The 18,548-nt window shown below is 43.4% G+C and overlaps 1 protein-coding gene across 2 annotated transcripts in view; it reads left to right on the top strand.

The window, feature by feature from the left end:
- The window catches only part of FCHSD2 (FCH and double SH3 domains 2), a 1,767,327-nt gene that overhangs the window by 880,590 nt on the left and 868,189 nt on the right, over positions 1 to 18,548 (top strand). For both annotated transcript variants that reach the window (XM_069640094.1, XM_069640093.1), the window contains exon 7: positions 14,618 to 14,672. In XM_069640094.1, the coding sequence (XP_069496195.1) occupies positions 14,618 to 14,672 (55 nt within the window). The remainder of the gene's footprint in view (positions 1 to 14,617; positions 14,673 to 18,548) is intronic.

Here is an 18,548-nt window from a genome sequence, read left to right as displayed (position 1 = left end):
TTCTGCAAGTACTACTGCTTGGATGCCAGCTCCAGGTCAGATGCAGCATTTGGTCGACAGTGTTAAGGAACTTGTTTTCTTAAGAGAGCACCTCTGCACCCTGGGGCTACATTCAGTTGTACTCGCCCATACAGTATGAAGGAGAGGAGACGGGATGTGGGAGTAATTATAAGTTACTCACTGTAGTGACTAACGTACTCCTAGTCCATAGTCCCCTTTCCTCCATACGTCCCACCATCCTCCCCCCTGATAAAACTGGTGTCATTAGGAAATGTTAATATTGTCAACGTGTCAAAGGGAACTGGGGAGTGGCACCGGTGAGCGTAGTTAGGGGAGCGCATGCTCCCAGGGCTGCGCCCATATATATTTTAAGGGGAAGATGGTTCAGTGTCCCCTCCCTAGCGAGGGACGCCCATACAGTAGGGAGGAAAGGGGACTATGGACTAGGAGTACGTTAGTCCCTACAGTGAGTCACTTATAATATCACCACTAACGTTATTTGGCAGGCTGAGGTACCTCTAATGGCAATTTAGAACACTTTTGCAACTAAAAAGATGCCAAAGTTGAGCCTTTTATACCTTCTCATTCCAATATGGGTGGAGGGGATTGTCATGGCTCTTGAAGTACTGTCTATTTTTATCTGGTGGTAGCTTTAAGAATTATTAGACTCCTAGGAGGTGTGTGACAATTCCATTAATGGCTGGAGTTGTGATGTTCTCTTCTGATCCATAGAACAAAATTGAGGTCTTGAATGGAAAGGTATCTGGTCATTGTGAACAACCAGCGGCTGAAGAAACTTTTCTTGCCAAAAGGAAACTAGTTAATTAGCCAAACCATCAAATAAGAAAATTAAAATAATTTTTAATCCATAAATATTAAGTGTGATTGGAACAATGGATACACAAAAAGATAATGCACTCAGTCCAAATGACAACAAAGTAGTGCAGTTATTAATAAAAAAAGCCTCTAGCAAACATAAAACATCCTTGAGACTGTAGACGTGACACCTATCTATCTAACTTAGAACAAATTATTTAAGGTTGGAAGTGTGTGTGAATTAATATCAGATCTCTTGGAGCGATAGCTCTGTTGTAATACCAAAGAGTTTATACAACAGTCATGGTGATAATCCAATGGCTTAAGCTCTACATGTTTCAGTTCATAAATACCTATGATTGATGAACCTTCCTCAGGGGCTGATTACAGTAGGTCACTCTTCGTCCAAAGGTCCAATTGAAAGGACCACTTGTTTGTTCCCAATACTAAATATTAATGTCAATTCTGCCTCAGATTGTTCCACTATTGGATACCATAACAAAAAGACAAATGTGTAGCTGTTAATGCTACTAGTTTTTAGAGAAACGGGAGGCTAAGTTCCCCTCTCCCTCCAACTTGAGGCAATAAAAATAAATAATAAGATTACCTCGAGGAGTGTGTGTTGGAGTACTCTCTCGTAGCGCACAAGTTGTAGACCCAATCCTTAAAATGAATATGCACCTGAACACATGCTCAATAGTCATGTTATAGAACACTGAATCATCATGCAATAGAACCAGTTATATCTAAAATTGTATAATAACGGTAACACCCATATATTTACCTAAAAAGGTTTTGTAGTTGGTGTCACTTTGGGTATTCTCTCTGTCAGGAAGCAGCACAATCTCCTCTATAAAAAGATTAACTTTGTTTTAGTGGGTACACTTGAACATCGTGGAATGTTGACAGTCCACTGGTAACATCTCTCTCACCTTAGAGAACCGTTGTTTTCTGTTGTACTTTAACTTGAGTATAAGCAATATTATCTGCGACTCGCAAGATGTTCAGTTCCGCAATATGTCGAAGTGGATATAACGCCCTTCTTTTCTTTCAACTAGGATAAATGTATGAAGTCATGTATGACCAATTCTTCTCACAGTAAGTCAAATTGCTAACTTTGAGTGTGGCGAAAATCTTACCTGGCTTTGTTTACAGACCTCATGTTGACGCAGATTATCAATTGTCCAGGTTTAGATTTATCCGCTATGTCAATCTGGCAGACCAATGGGGTAGGTCCAATACTTTGCTTTCTAGAGTTTACCTAATTTTTCCCATCTTCTGGCACATGTGAAAGTAGACCTTGCTGTTTTAAATACTCAATGACTGTACACAGTGATCTTTGTGCACTTGACAGGCCTGCTGTTGAAGCTTCCTATGTAAGAGCTTTGTTATTTATCTGGAACGTGACTCGAATAAGGTCCAAAGCCTCTGATGTTTTGAAGCTGAACTGCATAATGGTGCATGCTTTGGCAATCAAGATTCTGTGTGTCATGTATTGCACTGTTTTTGCGATGAAAGGCATGAAGACACCCTCAAAGGCAAGGTTTTTTTTGTTGCTGTAAGCAGATATCACCACATTTTGCTCCTGTGCCACAGAGGCAAGTACAATACCCTGAAATAGCAATACCAGTAGCACATTGATGTATCATACCGTGTCTGAGATTGCGAATACCATGAGACTATTGATGTGGACTTTGCACTTGACTGATTTTGTTTTTGCTTGGCTGGACTCACTGTGAATGTAGTATTTGAAGAACTTTTCTCCATCATTTGAGCTGTTGCTTGTTAGTGGTTCAATTTGCTCATGTGCAGGCTCTCTTCTTTGCTTAGAGGGCTTCCTCTTTGTACACCTCTGAGGACTGTACTTTGCATGACAATCTTTGTAAAGTGGTTTGATTTGGTGTGATTTCTGTAAATGTATACAAAAATTGGCCACTCTTTTAAGTCATGCAGGACACTCGCTTCAGTGAGACGTCCTTTGTTTGTTACCGGATAGGCTGTCTTCTTCCTTAGCCTCCTTTCCCACTCTTTGGCGTGCAAACTTTATTGAAATAAAAATATTATTTTATTGTGCTCCTGTATGTTTGTAGCCATTTGGATAATACATCAACCATAGAACTTGCCTTTTAGTGGTCTGTAAAGAAATGGTACACATAATTTATACTATAAATTACTTCAGAAATAAATTCATAAATTAGTTTGCGCACATATTGTCTGATTATGATGAAAATTAAAATTGCTTAAACTGAAGCTTTTCTATTTTACATGTGACAATATGCTTCTCATGCAGCTGCAATTCATCGAAAACCCTTTGTTCATTCAGAAATCTCCATTAAGTCTGCTCTTTAAAGTAAGAATGTCCCAGCCTCCATTAACATATCACTTAAATCAATACAATTGAGCTTGGCAGCAGTGTGTTTCCTCAAAACAGCAGCCTTGGTTTCAAAGTAAAACAATAATATTAATTTTAAAAGATTTGAAATCTAGAAAAAAGCATGGTTTTATAATTTTTCTAAGCGAATCCGAAAATACCCATTTCAGTGATTGATGGTCTTGTTAATAAATGGACATTACAAAAGTGGATGCCTAGAGGTCTAACCCATTATGATTGGGAAGCTTTGTTTCACAATGAATGTACACATAGTCCATTTGGCCTTAGTTTTGAAGAAAGGATTGCCAATGTATGCTTTTGTCAAGTTAAATTACATTTTCCTAAGCAACAGATGGTAAAGCCGCCTTTAGAATTGTGCAACATGACCGATAACATTTGTAAATGCATTTAGTTGTTATGTTTGAACGGTTTGTCTAACTGAAAAACCAAATTCAGATCTGGATTCAGCATAAAAAACAAATCATGTGCATATATAAAAATGTATGATTTGTGCTCAAGTTGCATATATTAATACTTTTGGTAGAAATATAAATGGATACCTCTGAATTCAGAATTTTCTTTTGAATTTCAAGGTTGCTTTTACCAATATCACATGTCCGTGTAGAGAGTTATTTGAAAAAGGAATATCCCAGTTCATTATTGCTTTCTCACTCCTATGGGGAGAGGCTTGTTTGTTTCTGACACATGCCTCTTGTGACAGATGTTAATGGGCCAATAGAAGCAAGGAAGAAGGCCCTGGTGGGTGCGAGAAAGGGAAATAAACCTATCATGGGGCCTGTCCAAATCAAAATGTTTTGAATGATGCTGCATCAGTGCAGTTTGCTGGGTATTTAGGCTCAAATACATAGGAGGAAAGTAGAGTGTTAGGAAATCAGAGAAACACTGTAACGCTCACCTGATTCCCGCAGAGGCGCCGGTCTTGACTGGGTGAATGCCGTATCTTCAAAGGTGATGTGTAACACACGGTTGGCTCTTTGGGCTGGACCTCTGTGCACTGTATGTCTGACTCAAAGAGTAAGATGTCTTAGGTATGTGAACGCCGAGCTCTCCATCTGCCTCGGGGCAGGGTGCCGTAACCAGTTTCTTCACTAGATAAGGGTGCAGGCCTCTTGACCTCAGAGGACTACTGTCCGTCGTTAACTGCACGAACGAACGGTAAGTTCTGGGCACTTCAAATGTCTTAAAAGTCTTTTGTAATGATATCTCTTGTTTTGCAGGGTTCCGGCGATGGCGAATGGCGGGCTGATGAGAGTTGAGGATCGAACCCGCGTGAGGAATAGAAGCGCATGGAAGCACGTAAGTAAGCGCTTGTAGCCTGCTTCATGATGCGCACTAACTGTCCCTTTTATCTTGCAGGTACAAGTTCGGAGCTTTAGAGAAGCTGAAGGTTGCTGGAATACCCACTGGATTCGGCGTGGGAAGGAGTAATGGCACGTGAGTAATAAAGTTGCCCAATGTCTTTAAACGCACCTTCTTTTGTCTTTCAGATGCGGGATGCAGTGCTGAAGGCCTCCGGAGCGTGCGAAGAGCTGGTAAGCTTTTGTCTTTCAGATGCCGGAATGCAGCGCGAGGCGTTGGTGACAGCCGATGGACCAGGTAAGAGATGCTCTGCCACTGAAGACCGTAGTGCTAACCTGTTCTTTCTTTGTCTTTACAGGTGCTGCTGAAGACTGGATTCCAGGATGGTAAGCCTTTGTTCCCTTAGGCCCAGGATCAGAAGCAGAAGACACGATGAGCGTTCTGCTGCAGAGAATGCAGAATAACGCAAAGCAAGATTCGTCCATCGGGTGTGGTTTAAATAGCCTCCTGTAGTGCTTAGGTGTCTCCTTCCACAGCCACGCCTAGGTAAGAAAAGAGTTCCTGCTTTCCAGAAGAGTTCCAGTGTTCTGAACCTAGGGAGTGGCTCCTGCCCCACCCAACAGGAAAAGTAGTCCCAAACAGAAGAGGATCAGGGGTTCAACTGGCAGGTAAGTAAGCAGCATGGTCTGCTGCAGGTAAGTCCACCCAAGCATTATGAGCCCGGCGCTTCCAGCGCTGGGACTGGGCATCTTTATGAGCCTGGTGCCACTGGCGCCAGGACAGGATCCAAAAGGTCCCAATTGGGACTGGCTGGCACTCGGAACCGGGGTTATGGGTCTGCTTCCAAGGGAGTCGGGCAAGTCCTGATCTTTTGGAAGCAGAGATCATGACAAACACATGAACTTGTCGACAGGAGAGAAACTACTTGGATGTAGCTGATGGGGAAATATCATTATAGGTACACAAGGGATGGGTACCTCGTATTTGACGAGGTACAAATAGAGGCACACACAATAACCAACAGGTCAAGTTAGTAAACACTATCTCTTTTTTCATGCAAGGAAATATTTATATATATGTTTGTGCTGTACAATTTACATTCTGTAAATATGAGCAGAATGATACATAAGGTATTAACTTTTTAAGGATGTGATATTTCTCACTTTTACTAAGTAAAAACACTGCCTATCAGGAAACATCTGATAATTGGACTATCAATTTTTTGTGAATCAAATAGAGACTGTAAAATGTTAAATATACACACTACTGAATTGTCTACACCCAAACGTCACTAAATTTGATTATGTATTTATGATTTTGGTCAATAATGCAGTAATATAATAATAATAATATAATAAATAATAATAATTATAAATAATATATAAATATATAAATATAATAATAATAATAGTGCAGGGTTGAGGGCTGTGATCAGAAGAAGCAGGCACAAGAAAACCAGGTGAGAGGTGGACCGGAGGGCCAGGTCACATAATGGGAGTGCCCAGAAAGGAGGCCGTACCCAGTTGGGAATACCCAGAAAGGAGATCGCACCCCAGCAGGGGCCAGAGAGAGGGGCATGGCAGAGCCAAAGGGGGCCACACGAGTGGGTTGGTGGTCGCGACCCTAGGCTGATAAGAAGACTGGCTGGATAAAGGTGAGGAGGGCAGGCCGTTAAGAAGACTGGCTGGATAAATGGTGAGGCGGGCCGGGCGGCAGGATGCAGCCCACGCAGTTGCAGGGAGCCAGCAAGGCCGGGGTGACAGTCTTGGGGGGGCCATAGCTTGGAGCAGTTGGAGTGGACAGCCGGCTCAGCGAGGGCAGCAGGACTGGACCCAGTTTTTTGCAGAGTGCAGGCAGGGACTGCAACCGCCAGAAACAGCAGGGATAGTAGCTCGGGGTGGATGGAGCGTGACACAGGATGAGTTAGAGTGGTGAGGAGGCCTGGGGCAGCAGGATCCATCACACGCATTTGTAGGGAATCCGCAGAGGCCAGGGCAGTCCGATATGGGAGGAGTCACAGCTCAATGCAGAAGGAGCGTGCTAATGGTGTAGTAAAGGCAGCAGCAGCAGGGAGTCGGCAGGGTCCGGGGCTGCCTGATGTGGCGGGCGCCGTAGACCAGAGCAGTTTGAGCGGGCGGCCGGCTCAGTAAGGGCAGCAGGATCTTACCCAATGCATAGCGGGTTGCAGGCAAGGACGGCCGCCGCCGGACACAGCAGGTGCAGCAGCCTGGAGTGGATAGGGCGGGACGTTGGAACGGCCGCGGAGCAAGTTGTCAGGAGCCGATGAGAGGCGGGCAGAGGATCCAGAAAGAACCGCACCCGATGTCGAGAGCCGATGAGAGGCGTGCTGGGGATTCAAAAAGAACGCTGGCAGGCAGGCAGTCGCATCCCAGGCAGACCGACTGGAGTGGCCACAAGAATAGAGAGCGGCGGAAAGGCGGCAGGGTCCCGTCATCACAGAGGAGGCTGGGAATGTCCGTGGCTGCGGCCGTGGAGGGCACAGCAGGCCATAGAAGCTGCGAGAGTAGCAGGAATCAAGTCACTGCTTCGCTCAGGTGAAGGGAGCAGGCAGTGTCCGCAGCTGCAAGAGGTAGAGGGCGTGGCAACCCGTAGCTGGAGGATCAGGCCATAGAAGCTGCAGGGGCAGCAGGATTCAAGTCAGAGCATCACCGGGAGCCGGCAAGGGCGATGGTTGCCAAAGGTAGCGGGAGCGGTAGTCCGGTGTAGTTGAAGCGAGTCTTGGGAGCAGCAGCAGCTCAGCTGGATGACGTCTGGATTATAAGTCTCAAGAGACCTGAGGGAATCCCCCATAGTACCAATTTATGCCATAATCGTCCCCTATCCACGGCAGCAAATGCAGCTGTAAGGTCGAGTGAGGCCACAAAGATACTTTCATAGGTACCATTACAGGCAAGCGACTGCAAGCAATTCACTACTACCCCATTCAGAGACGTACCCATGTTATGCCTAAACCCTGTTTGCCATTTTTCAATACTCCCAGAGACTGCCAGCCAGGATTCTAGATGGGAGAGTAGGATAGATGCAAAAACCTTACTGTCTGCATCCAGAATCGCAGTTGTACGGTAATTCAGTGGATTTGCCCTTTCACTGCTTTGAAAGATAGGGACCACATTGTCAGATGCCCAGGATGGGGGGGATATAGTCCCGTTTTAATGATGTTCTGGTAAAGAGATGTCCGACCTCTCCCCACAGGACAGGATCTCTCTTAAACAAATAGGGTCACGGGGATGTGCTTTTCTTACGCAGAATACCTAGGACGATTTCCACACTGAAGTCTTCAGGGGTTAGATCAATCGGGTTCTCGGCTCTTAAAAGTAGTTAATTTCTTCCTGAGAAAATCCCAGCGAAAGACCTCAGTAAAGTGTTATTACCCACATAGGCCCTGTGACACCTTAAATCTGGGCATGTGGTTGAAGTAGATAAACTGCGTTAACAATTTGCCAGAAGGATCTTATATCTTTATCTTTGAGGCAGCTCAGCATCACCTGCACGTCGTCTTGAGAGTGTTTAGCCCTATAACTTAATAACCAATTACTATTAGCTGGGCGAGCCTTTCTAATCCCCTCAGCTCTTTCCCCCACAGAGAGAGAGAGCATTTTTTTAAGTTGTAAAATCTTTTCGCTCATTGATCTTTTACGGGCCACTACCTCTTCATTGTATGCATGATGATGGGAAGTGGGTCCCTCTTCATTGCTCCACCACCCATCAGTAGTGAGGCTACAAATTCAGGCAGGGGTGAAATCTTGATATGTCCATGCTTCACAATTCGATATCACATACCTGCACAATTGATGATTAAACTTCCTCACCGTGCCCCTATTCCAGGAGATCCTATTCCCACTAGCATTCGAAATGAGTGCTTTAGAGACAGCTAATTGGGGTTGATCTTGCCCCACATACAATTTAATAGAGAAAACCGTTTCCAGCCTAGCATGAATCGGTATAGGATGTAAAATTGACCTGGAAATCAGTACATCGCAAGGAAAACCACTCGTCAGTGAAAACGTAGTCAAGTGCTGAGGTTGAATGGCCGTTTGACTAGGTGGGAGCCACCAGGGAGGCATGGTCATTTTAGCAGGGATAAGTCATCTCTTCCCATTTTCCTTTTTTGTTCTTACCACCAGAACCTTTTTTCCCAAAGAATTCCCATTGTATGAGCAATCTGAATGTAAATCACCTACCAAAATTACATGCCTCCTTCGCAGGCTGGTAAACCATGCCACTATACATTTTTCAATACCCAACAAAACGTCCTCCAACTCTAACCCTTCATGCTAATACACATTAATTACTAGCAGATCCAAGGAGCCCTCCTTACTAATAACTTCAGTAGTGGTTGCTAGTGCTCCTTGACATATATCATGAGAGCTCACTCATTTTAAGCGAGCTAGACGCCCTCACTAATGTAAGGAGATCCCCAGAGGGGTGACCAATAGACCCCTGTGTGGCTGGCTGCCCAGTTAACACATATCCTTCCGAAGTGGGAATTTCCAAAGGTAATCTTTCTCGTAAAACAATAACAAAAGAGGAAAAGAAATGGCTATGTCCCCCGGTATTCCAACAAACCAAATCAAACGGCTTATACATTAAGGGGTCATTACTATTTTTAAGTGAGGTACAATGGCCATTTTCGAGGCCCTCCCAATCCATTCATTTATCATTCAGCCTGTTTACTAACCAAGAGCAATCATTTGATGACTCCTCTTTTGTTTCAGGATTTGGATCGTGGCACAAGTGGGGGGGGGAATCTCCCACTCCACTCTGTTTACACATTGATTCATGCACCCCCCTGCCCCCTTGACACTGAGAGACATCGAAGCCCAGAACTCTAAAGCTGTCTCTTTCGGTTAGAATGGCATCAATCACAAACTCTGAATCGAACACTGCGGCTTAATATTCTAATCGTTGGGGATCCGGAAACTCAACCTTCTGTATGTCAGAGGACAAGATACCTTCCAAAGTTGGTATCACAGAAAGAAGATGTAATATAGTTGAGCGCTGCAGAACAACAGCTTTGTTCTCTGGTAGGACACTTTCAAAGATCAAAGTATGTTTTAGATCCTTCCCATTATTAACAGGGTTCCTGCTTTTCTCAGGGTTCTTAATGGGAGTACGACTTGAATGGCTCATTAGTCTCTTGTTTACAAGTGGAGAGGGCACTAGTGGCCGATTTTCCCAACCAGGCTTATTATCAATAATACTCGCACTGTTCGCCTGATTAGTGCTTAAGACTTTACCTCCTGAGTTGGGAAGCCCTATTTTTTCGGGACATTTAAAAATGGACAGCAGCACAGTGAGCAGCCATTCACAGCCTTACTACAGCATGATGGACACTGCTTTCGAGCGATCTCTGTCACTCCAATATCAATTTGAGCTCTCCCCTGAAGATCAAGGGTTTTAGGTAAGGTCGGGTATACATAGTGCTGACCCCCCGTGATGAACAGGGGGCCAGCATACAGAGGAAGCCTTTTTGTATCTGGGGTTACCTTAAATAACATGTCCCTCACCACAAGCTGATTTTAAAATGAGCACATAAAGTTTTTAGTTCCAGTATTATTCGATTTAATGGGTAAATCCCTTCTGGCCATAGCAGAGAAACCCAAAGGGACAACTTCTCCGCTGCTCCTGGCCTCAATTTCGGCATTTTCTGATGAGAACGTTTAGCCCCCAACGTTTGCAACCGTATTTCATCAATCTTATTAACCAAAGACTGTAAGACAATAGAGTTAATTAACCTTTGTCCTCTTTCATACCCTCATATAGGGATACGATAGTACACAGAACTTGGTTAATTTCTTGGGCTTGCCAACAAAAATGTGTTCCAGAGGTTGAGAGCGAGGGGCGCCTCAATAGTTCAAAATGTGCTGGAGTGGTAAAGAAGGACGTATCAAAGTTGTTCACACCCCTTACTGTACCAAGGGGGGGGTGGGGAGGTGTTATCGTTGGTATAGTCGTCCGAATATGTGTCCTGATCTGAGAGACACTCCTTCAGTAATCGTGTCAGATTTCCTTGGGGGGCGGGTTAGAATGTTTTGGAGTCCCGTCCCTTAAGACCTTTAATGTGTCAGTATTGATGCTAATAATACTTTTCCTCACCTCCTTAGGAAAAACAGGAGGAAATCTTCCGGGGTCCCCTTTTTACCCCCCTCTCCTGGCAATTCCTTGGAACATAAAGCTGGAGTTGGACCGCTGATTGTTAACCTTTCTATGAGGCCCTCCGCTTTGGTTTTATTCCGTTCATCAGTCCAATTAACTCATCAGGGTCTTCAGGGGCCTGGGTCTCACCAGGGGACTGGGGCAATGGTAGAGATATAGAGATATACCCATTAACATCTCAGCGTCCAATTTAAACTGTGGTTTGGAACTGCGTGACATATAATTCTTCCCACTCTTTAGTTCATGCATAACAATGCTGATACAGCAGCACAGTGATATATGGAAAGCAAAAGTCAGTGATGCTGATCTTAAAAAGCCGGAGCTCAAGGGCGTCAAAAGCCCACACTCACTCCGGCAGCGTGACAACAGATTGCCCAGTTGAATATATTCAAACGAAGGAGCTATAATATAGGGCAACACTCTGTCTTCACTTACTGTCACTTCACTAGATGAAACTGGAAGTGCAGAGAGATGAACTCGGAGGCGCACAGTAAGCTGATATGTTTACCTGATTACTCAGTGGTTGAAAGCAGTTAACAAGCCAGCCTCTTCTTCTGCCTCAACCGACATCCGAACACTCCGCCAGCACTCAGCCACGCTCTACTGGAGGCTAGTGTTTTTGGGACACAGGCTCCTCCTTTGCTCCATCGACACAGAAGATGGACTTGATCTTCAGCCACAATGTAGCACCTTCAATACCGAATTCTCAACCCGCATTCAGCAACGATCTGCTGGAGACTGGTGTTTTTGGGACACAGGCTCCTCCTTTGCTCCGTAGACACGGAAGATAGACTCCAGTCTTTAATCATGGCTGACTACGCATCTGACCCTGCCTTTTCCACAGAAGCCGGCGGATACATGAATGAAACAACCCTTTGGAGGCATGTCAAGGGAAGAACCAATCAGGAGAGAAGATCCTCAATACTATAGCTCTTCAGACAATCGAGACAAGGCACCCAAAGCCTCTATGACCACATCATGCAGCAGAACAGTTGGGAAGGATGTCTGCCATTTAGAATCTGCTGGCCGACATTCCAACATGGGTGAGGGTCAGTGGTTGTCACCTGTATGCAGCACTGTGGTAGACACTGAAAGTGGGAAGGCCTACATTGGTGATGTCACTTAGCTCATTGGTAGTCAAAACTTGGGACAGTGAAGTAACTCCTTTGTTTGATCTTCCTTACTTCACTGGTTCTGGGTTGTGCTGCTGACCCATTTCATTTGCTTTAACTAGCATTGGTAGCTCTTTATAGGATAGTGAAGCCACTTCACGTGGACAGAGAAGTTATAACCTTCTTGAAGTGTGTAGTGCTTTGCAACAGAAAGCAGCAGCATAGTAATGATGACACAAACATATCTACTAAATTTGCTGCCCTGCCATGACTCTCCCACAAGCACAAGGGGGGATAATCAAGTGACATGTGTATGTCGCTGCTTTTCAATGTGCGCGTCAGCCTCTCTGGATTTGCGCTTGGCCAAGTAGATGAAAATACATCACCCAGAAGTGGGATTTGCACATGCTGTTAAAACTGGCATAATTGTTGGAAGGACCTGAATGAGCCAGATTGCAAAAGATGGGATCTGTAAACCGGTTTTATGTTCATTCTTCGACCGTTTGGTTTTCGCTGCACTTTTTGGCAAAAAATGTTTGCAGAAAAAATCATTGATTTTTTATTTTTTTTATTTGATGTGGTTGATACCCCCAGTACCCCTCCCCTATTATTTATCCCTGTGCACCACTCCACCCTACCGCTTATATGCCCCCCCACCCTACATCCCCCATATTTTTGTCGAAGTTTTTTCGGCAAAGAAATGTTGGCAAAAGGTGCAGTGAAAAAGAAACGGGGTTTGAATGAACGTCGGAACCTGTGAACCCACCCTGACATGTAGAAGGATAGAATGATGTGACACTGAAAAGGAACACAATTGTATATGATGGGGCCCATGGACCCTTTTGTTTCCTGGCCGACTATCCCAAAATATATCTCCTAATTTGGTCACACAGAGAGATCTATAAACAACCAAATCACATGAGGATGTCGAATCCAATTACATCCATTGACTAGACATTACTTCCTCACCACACTGGATGTATCATTAATGTGTATTTTGACAATTTTAAAAGTCATTTAAGACTTTGATGTTTAGGATTACACACATCAACTAAAGCAATTAAGGGCACGCGGTGACGTGATCGCGTCTTTACGCGTCAACATTATGCTGACGTTCTAAACAATTTGACAGCGATCAGAAGGTTTTTCCCGCAATTTGCTAAAGGAGAGATTCTACAAACCTAAAGGTAAACTGGATCTAGTCATGGGTGATGAATTTGAACATCCAAATAATGAATCTTCAAAATCTGTAACTCTACTGACTAGAACCACTATAGGAAGTGACACTTATACTACTGTCTCTTTACTTGACAGCATATGCATCATAGGCACTTGGCTAATGAACAGGAACTTGTCCTCTTCAACATTTGAACACCTGGCCACCCCACAGAGTGAGGGTGAGTTTACCAACACTATAATGAGACACTGGCATAGTTAGTATTGGATGAGATTAGTCTACTTTTTTTGTGCAGATTTCTGCGCATTCATTTTTTATATATTTGCATAGATGGCGGAGGATTGATATTGATTTTGAATGCAGATATAACAATACTGATTGTAGATTTTTGAAGATTCCTTCAGGATCCACATGTTTATCTCTAATGAGGTAAGAACTAGGCTACACAATGGCTATTGAAGATTTCTAGAGATTAATTTGTTAGTAAGCCTACACCTTAATTTATTACCATACATATTGAGCTGAATGCTGAGTATTGGAGAACTACTTAAGGATGTAAGACTGATCATCTAACAAAATTGCATATACCAAGAGTCAGCCAGGTAAATGGGAACAGATATCCGTTGAGGACTAATGTTATTGTGCCATTAAAGTATGATTACATAAAAAATATTGATGATTATTAGTTTTTTGTTTATTTTTCAGATGATTGAAGTACAATAGATTAGAAAGTTTAATAATGAATTATGCTCCTGATGAAGGGATACCCCAAAACGTTTTCAGCACTTTTTGTTGATCAATTTATCTAATTTGTATTGATTATGTGATATTAAAACATTGTAGAACATGTGTAATCTGCATTGATAATATAATCCTCAAGTGATTGAGATTGAATGGTATGAACTAAGACAAACTTTTTGACTGATTATATATCAGCAGTTAAGGTGTGCAGGGGACGGGAGTGTCCGCCACTTAAGGACACTGTTTTGTTGAATAATTGTTTGATTGTAAATGATTACTTTGAAAAAGCCAATTACACATGATGCTTGAATGCATGGATGTTAATGTGACTGCCCCATTTGTTCATAGTCTGGGATTCAAATAATGATTTGATGAGCAGTATCTAAAACAAGTCCTCGTTTTCAGTCATTACCCAGTTAGCATGAGCTTCCCCTGGGAAACAAGGAGCTAATAGTGGGAAACAAAGAGCTAATGGATAGTGATCTAGCTTTCACATGCAAATATTACATTTTGTTCCTTGGATATTCCATTAGGCATTGTCTTATGTTGCAGATCCCTCTTAATCCTCTTTCAAACACTTTCCCAAACACACTATTGATTGTATTTCACATTGCAAGTTAAATGTAGCTTCTTGTTCCGGTTGGTTACCAACTAACTAGATTCTGGTAGGCCTCAAGCAAGATCTAAATAGCTTCCAGTAATTGTAAACCCTGGTAATGAATGTAACTGAACTTTCCAGTCATTCATTGACAATTCCTGTACTATTTTGACTTTCACTTCTCTGTTAATTGCTGAGCTAAAAAGACGCTCTTGAAGGTTATTCATATGTACTTGTATTTGGCATTTTAGCATAAGATACCTCCCTTTTTGCTAGGAATTTACGTAACTTTTTTTTTCTTACAGATCTAAACTAAGCCTATTTCAGTCCAGAATAGGTTTACAGAAGGCAAACGTGAAGGTAAGTTTGCTACAGTCTGTACCAAAGCCTTCTAAACCATAGACATTTAAATGCAGATGTGCAAATAATTGCCTCATAGTTTGACAATTTTAATCTGTGGTTGTTCTGAACCTGTTGAAGGTCTTCTGGTTCCAGTGTTTTATGTTTGATAGTGGGGATGTCTTTCCAGAAATGCACTTTGACAGCAACACATCAGTGACATTTTTTCACAGCTCTGCTTCTACAGGAAAGAGACATGCTTTATTATCCAAGAGAGGCACTCCATGGATTCTCACCATCCAGTGTACTGTTTCCTTTTGAGGAACCTTTGAAGATTTGCACAGTATTGTGTGTGCTGCTAATTTTCTTTAATTAAATTAAGTACATTTGTATGGTTGGAGAAAAACCTGAAGCTCCATCGGCACCATACAAGGTACATCTGAACTTGAACATGGGGAAATGGAATGACTAAATCTTCTGTTTTTCCTTCAATGTCTTTTGAGAAGAGGGTATGCTGTGCTGCTCAGTGACTTGGGTTACAGTAAGTAGTTTTCGTGAAGGCTGGCACATTTACTGGTATGAGGGGCAATGCTGAGTAAAACACCCCCCGCACCCTGTCCACGGCACAAAACAACCCCTGGTTATGGCTCCATCCATGAAGAAAATGGCTGCCAGCAGAAAAGACTGGATAAAAGATTTCATTCCCTAGAGATATCCTTGCCAGGAGATTTGAGAAGAACCCTCTAGGAAGGGAAGAAGCAGGGAGACAACCACGCTGACCATGAACACTGGATAGTGAAAATGTTTTCCCCTGTTTATATCACATAACCTTCTCCTGTTATGTGACTGGGACCAAACCGCAGAGCATGCTGGGGGAAGATGGAGTATGACTCGAAGCTCTAGACCAATGAGTATGTTGTTGCACAAACAAAGAATCTTTCTACCAGTCAAAACACTGCATGTGGACTATAAGAAGAGCAAATTTCCAAGCAATAGGCAGTCATCTGGAGCAGGAAGTATCGAGTCGCTGAACGGTGAAGTGAAGGATCTAGCCCCTGCCATATGGGGTGGCTGATGTCTGGAGAACCGCCTGAAAACCTGCCAAGTGCCCATTAACCGGCAGAAGTTAAAGGCCCTGAAATGTTGAGTTGCTGTAAGGCATTGATTATTACTTTAAAACTTCAATAAGTTGAGAATCCTCAAAGGCCCTAGAAACCGAGACATTGCGAACCCTGAAAACAGCATACAACTGAATAGACATTGAGAACAATTAAATGTGCCTAGTAACGAGAGATATTCAGAAACTTGAACGTGCCTAACAACATGAGGTGTTGGGAAGCCTCGAAAGTGTTTAGAACATGAAGAAATATTCAGAACCCTGCAAAGCCCCAGTAACCACAGAGGCATTGAGAAGGCCCTAAATTGCACCTAGCGCCATAGATGTGTTGAAAACTGTAGGCAGTGGCCAATTCTCAAATGGCAGAACATTAGAAAGATAAACTGGAGAGGAGAAGGAAAACTATATCTTGTTTGAGACAGAGGAGAAGTTACCACCACAGAAAAGCCTACTGCTTGAGAGGTCTATTCTCGAGGCTGGCTCCTTCTAAGCCCCATAAACCAGTCTTGGGCATAGGTTGTTCCTTTCTTAAAAGGTGCTTTGTCATTTTTCAAATGCCACATACACTGAGGATTACATATCCAAATCTTTGCATCTCAAATATAAACACCCTAAAAAGACCATTTCGTGATAACAGGCCAGTAGTTCGGTCAGTTACCTGTACTTTCAACAGCACAATCTAAAGAAACTAAAGCTTTGGAATCACTGAGCAAGAGACCTTATGAGAATGAGCCCTTCACTTCGTCAGCTTAAGGCTGTCACTGTCATTACGACTTGCAAAATTGGCACAATTTAGATGCATTCCCTGAGCTTCCACTCCATTTCACAAATCCTATCAACCCAGATCTGATTGGCACATGCTCTAGAGTGGTTTACTCCCCTGGAGAGAGGACCATAAACACATTGTTAGTTAAATCTTGTTTGCACCACGTCATTCAGGACATAAACCTTGACATTCTTATTAAAGGCAATAGACAGACCACATTGAATAAAGTATTTTGTAAAGCTGAGGTTTTAACTGTAACATCTCTGTTCGATTTCAAGACCCCTTCCAACTTCTTCATATCATCCCACTCAAGCTTTAAAAATCTTGCCAAGGAAGAAAATTCTACCATTAGCTCAAATTAGAGCAGGACTTGTGTGAAACTGAATTTGGAAACCCGACTACTACACATGCATCCAAGCAATCCGTTTACCTTTCAGCAGTGGCTCTTCTTTTACCTCAAGATACATTCATTCCCTGTGAGTGACATAGTTTAATTCCATTAACATAATTTAACTCTCAACATCATGAAAATGGTTATTCTTTTTCTCTTCCAGCAATTCTCTGTGAGAAAACCTCCAATATGTAAGGAGTCTTCTATAACTGCAGAGGCTCCATGAAAAAGAGCTGGATCCAGAACATCAGAATTGTTAGGGATTTTCCCTGGTTCACCAAAAGTTAAATGATCTCTGACCCATTTGGGTCTTTCTAACCTCAATCAGTTCTTCCCAGTGAACCATTTCCACTCTGGCTCAGATTTTGAAAGCATTGCATCTAGACTGTATGTGCCCAGAGAATCTCGAGGATGCGTCCGTTCACATTCCAATCCTGAAGTAACACAAAAAATGGAGTCCTGATGTATCTGTGCACCTGCTGTGGCCTCTCTGCACCATAAGGTGTGGCTTTGCCAGATTATGCAACTTCCTTGATCATGCTCTGATATAACTGTACACCTGAGGAAGCCCCCCGTACCATGAGGCATGGCATTACCTGACTGTGCACCTACCCTGTTTGTGCCATTGTACCACTTGCATAATGTGATGTTCTGTAACCATATCCTTAAGAAAACAAACCTGAAGCATAAAAAGTAACATGCATGTACTGTACCCATAACCTTAAGAAACCAGTGCCTTGATGCCAACGGGTTTAGTGCTTTGTGTAAAAAGAAATAAATAAATGAATCCACTGCCGATTTAAGTCCTTTGACTAATCCTGGGAATTAGCCCCTTCTCCCTGGCACCCCCCTGTGAGACTAACAAGGTGAGTCTGATAAGCAAAACCCTCCCTAGGAGTTTGGGCAAGTGGGATCTCACTGGACATGACTCCCCCTTTGGAGACAAGGACTCTCAGTTGAGCAAGGCTGTAACATCTCCGTTAGCCCCAATGTACCACATATTTTCTGCATACATGAGAGCAGATGATGCTATTAATGTAACATTGCACTCACATGTTTCACTTGGTTGCTGACCCCTCCTTAAAGAAGAAGCTCCAGGACCAATTGGATGGAGTTCCTCCATTTAGAGACCGCCATATAAGGGGCATAGCAGAGAGCGAGAGAGAGAAGGAAAAGTTGGCGTGCAGCCAGCCAACACAGAACAAGCTGCGCACAGCAGATATCGCTGCTACACTGCAGAGCCGATGCAGCCTGGAGTCAAGGCTGCGATCGCTAAGTGGTGGGCGCCGGCGGAGAGCCCGCTCAACATTGCTGAGCACAGGTGTGCCGAACGACCGCAGCTCGGATAGCTCTATCAACGAAAGAGCAAACCGCAACCAATGCGGGAGACCGAAGTAACTGAGAGAAGGCAGTCGCAACTGGAAACCAGGAACCGGCATCCAGCACAAGGCAGACAGAGCAACCACCTTCCCCCTGGGAAGGAGACCGCAGAGCAACAGGTATGCAGTATACAATAAGGAGAGGGAGAAAGGCAGTCGAGCTCCAAGGCATTACGCAAGACGCTCTAATTAATGAAACCATTCAAGCAGCGACTGGGCCTTTGAAACTACAGAAAACCTGGGA

This window comes from Ambystoma mexicanum, chromosome 7q, assembly GCF_040938575.1.
Source record: "Ambystoma mexicanum isolate Mex_15411 chromosome 7q, UKY_AmexF1_1, whole genome shotgun sequence".
Lineage (NCBI taxonomy): Eukaryota > Metazoa > Chordata > Amphibia > Caudata > Ambystomatidae > Ambystoma > Ambystoma mexicanum.
The sequence above is the reverse complement of the archived record's forward strand: the minus strand, read 5'-3'. Positions and strand labels throughout refer to the sequence as shown.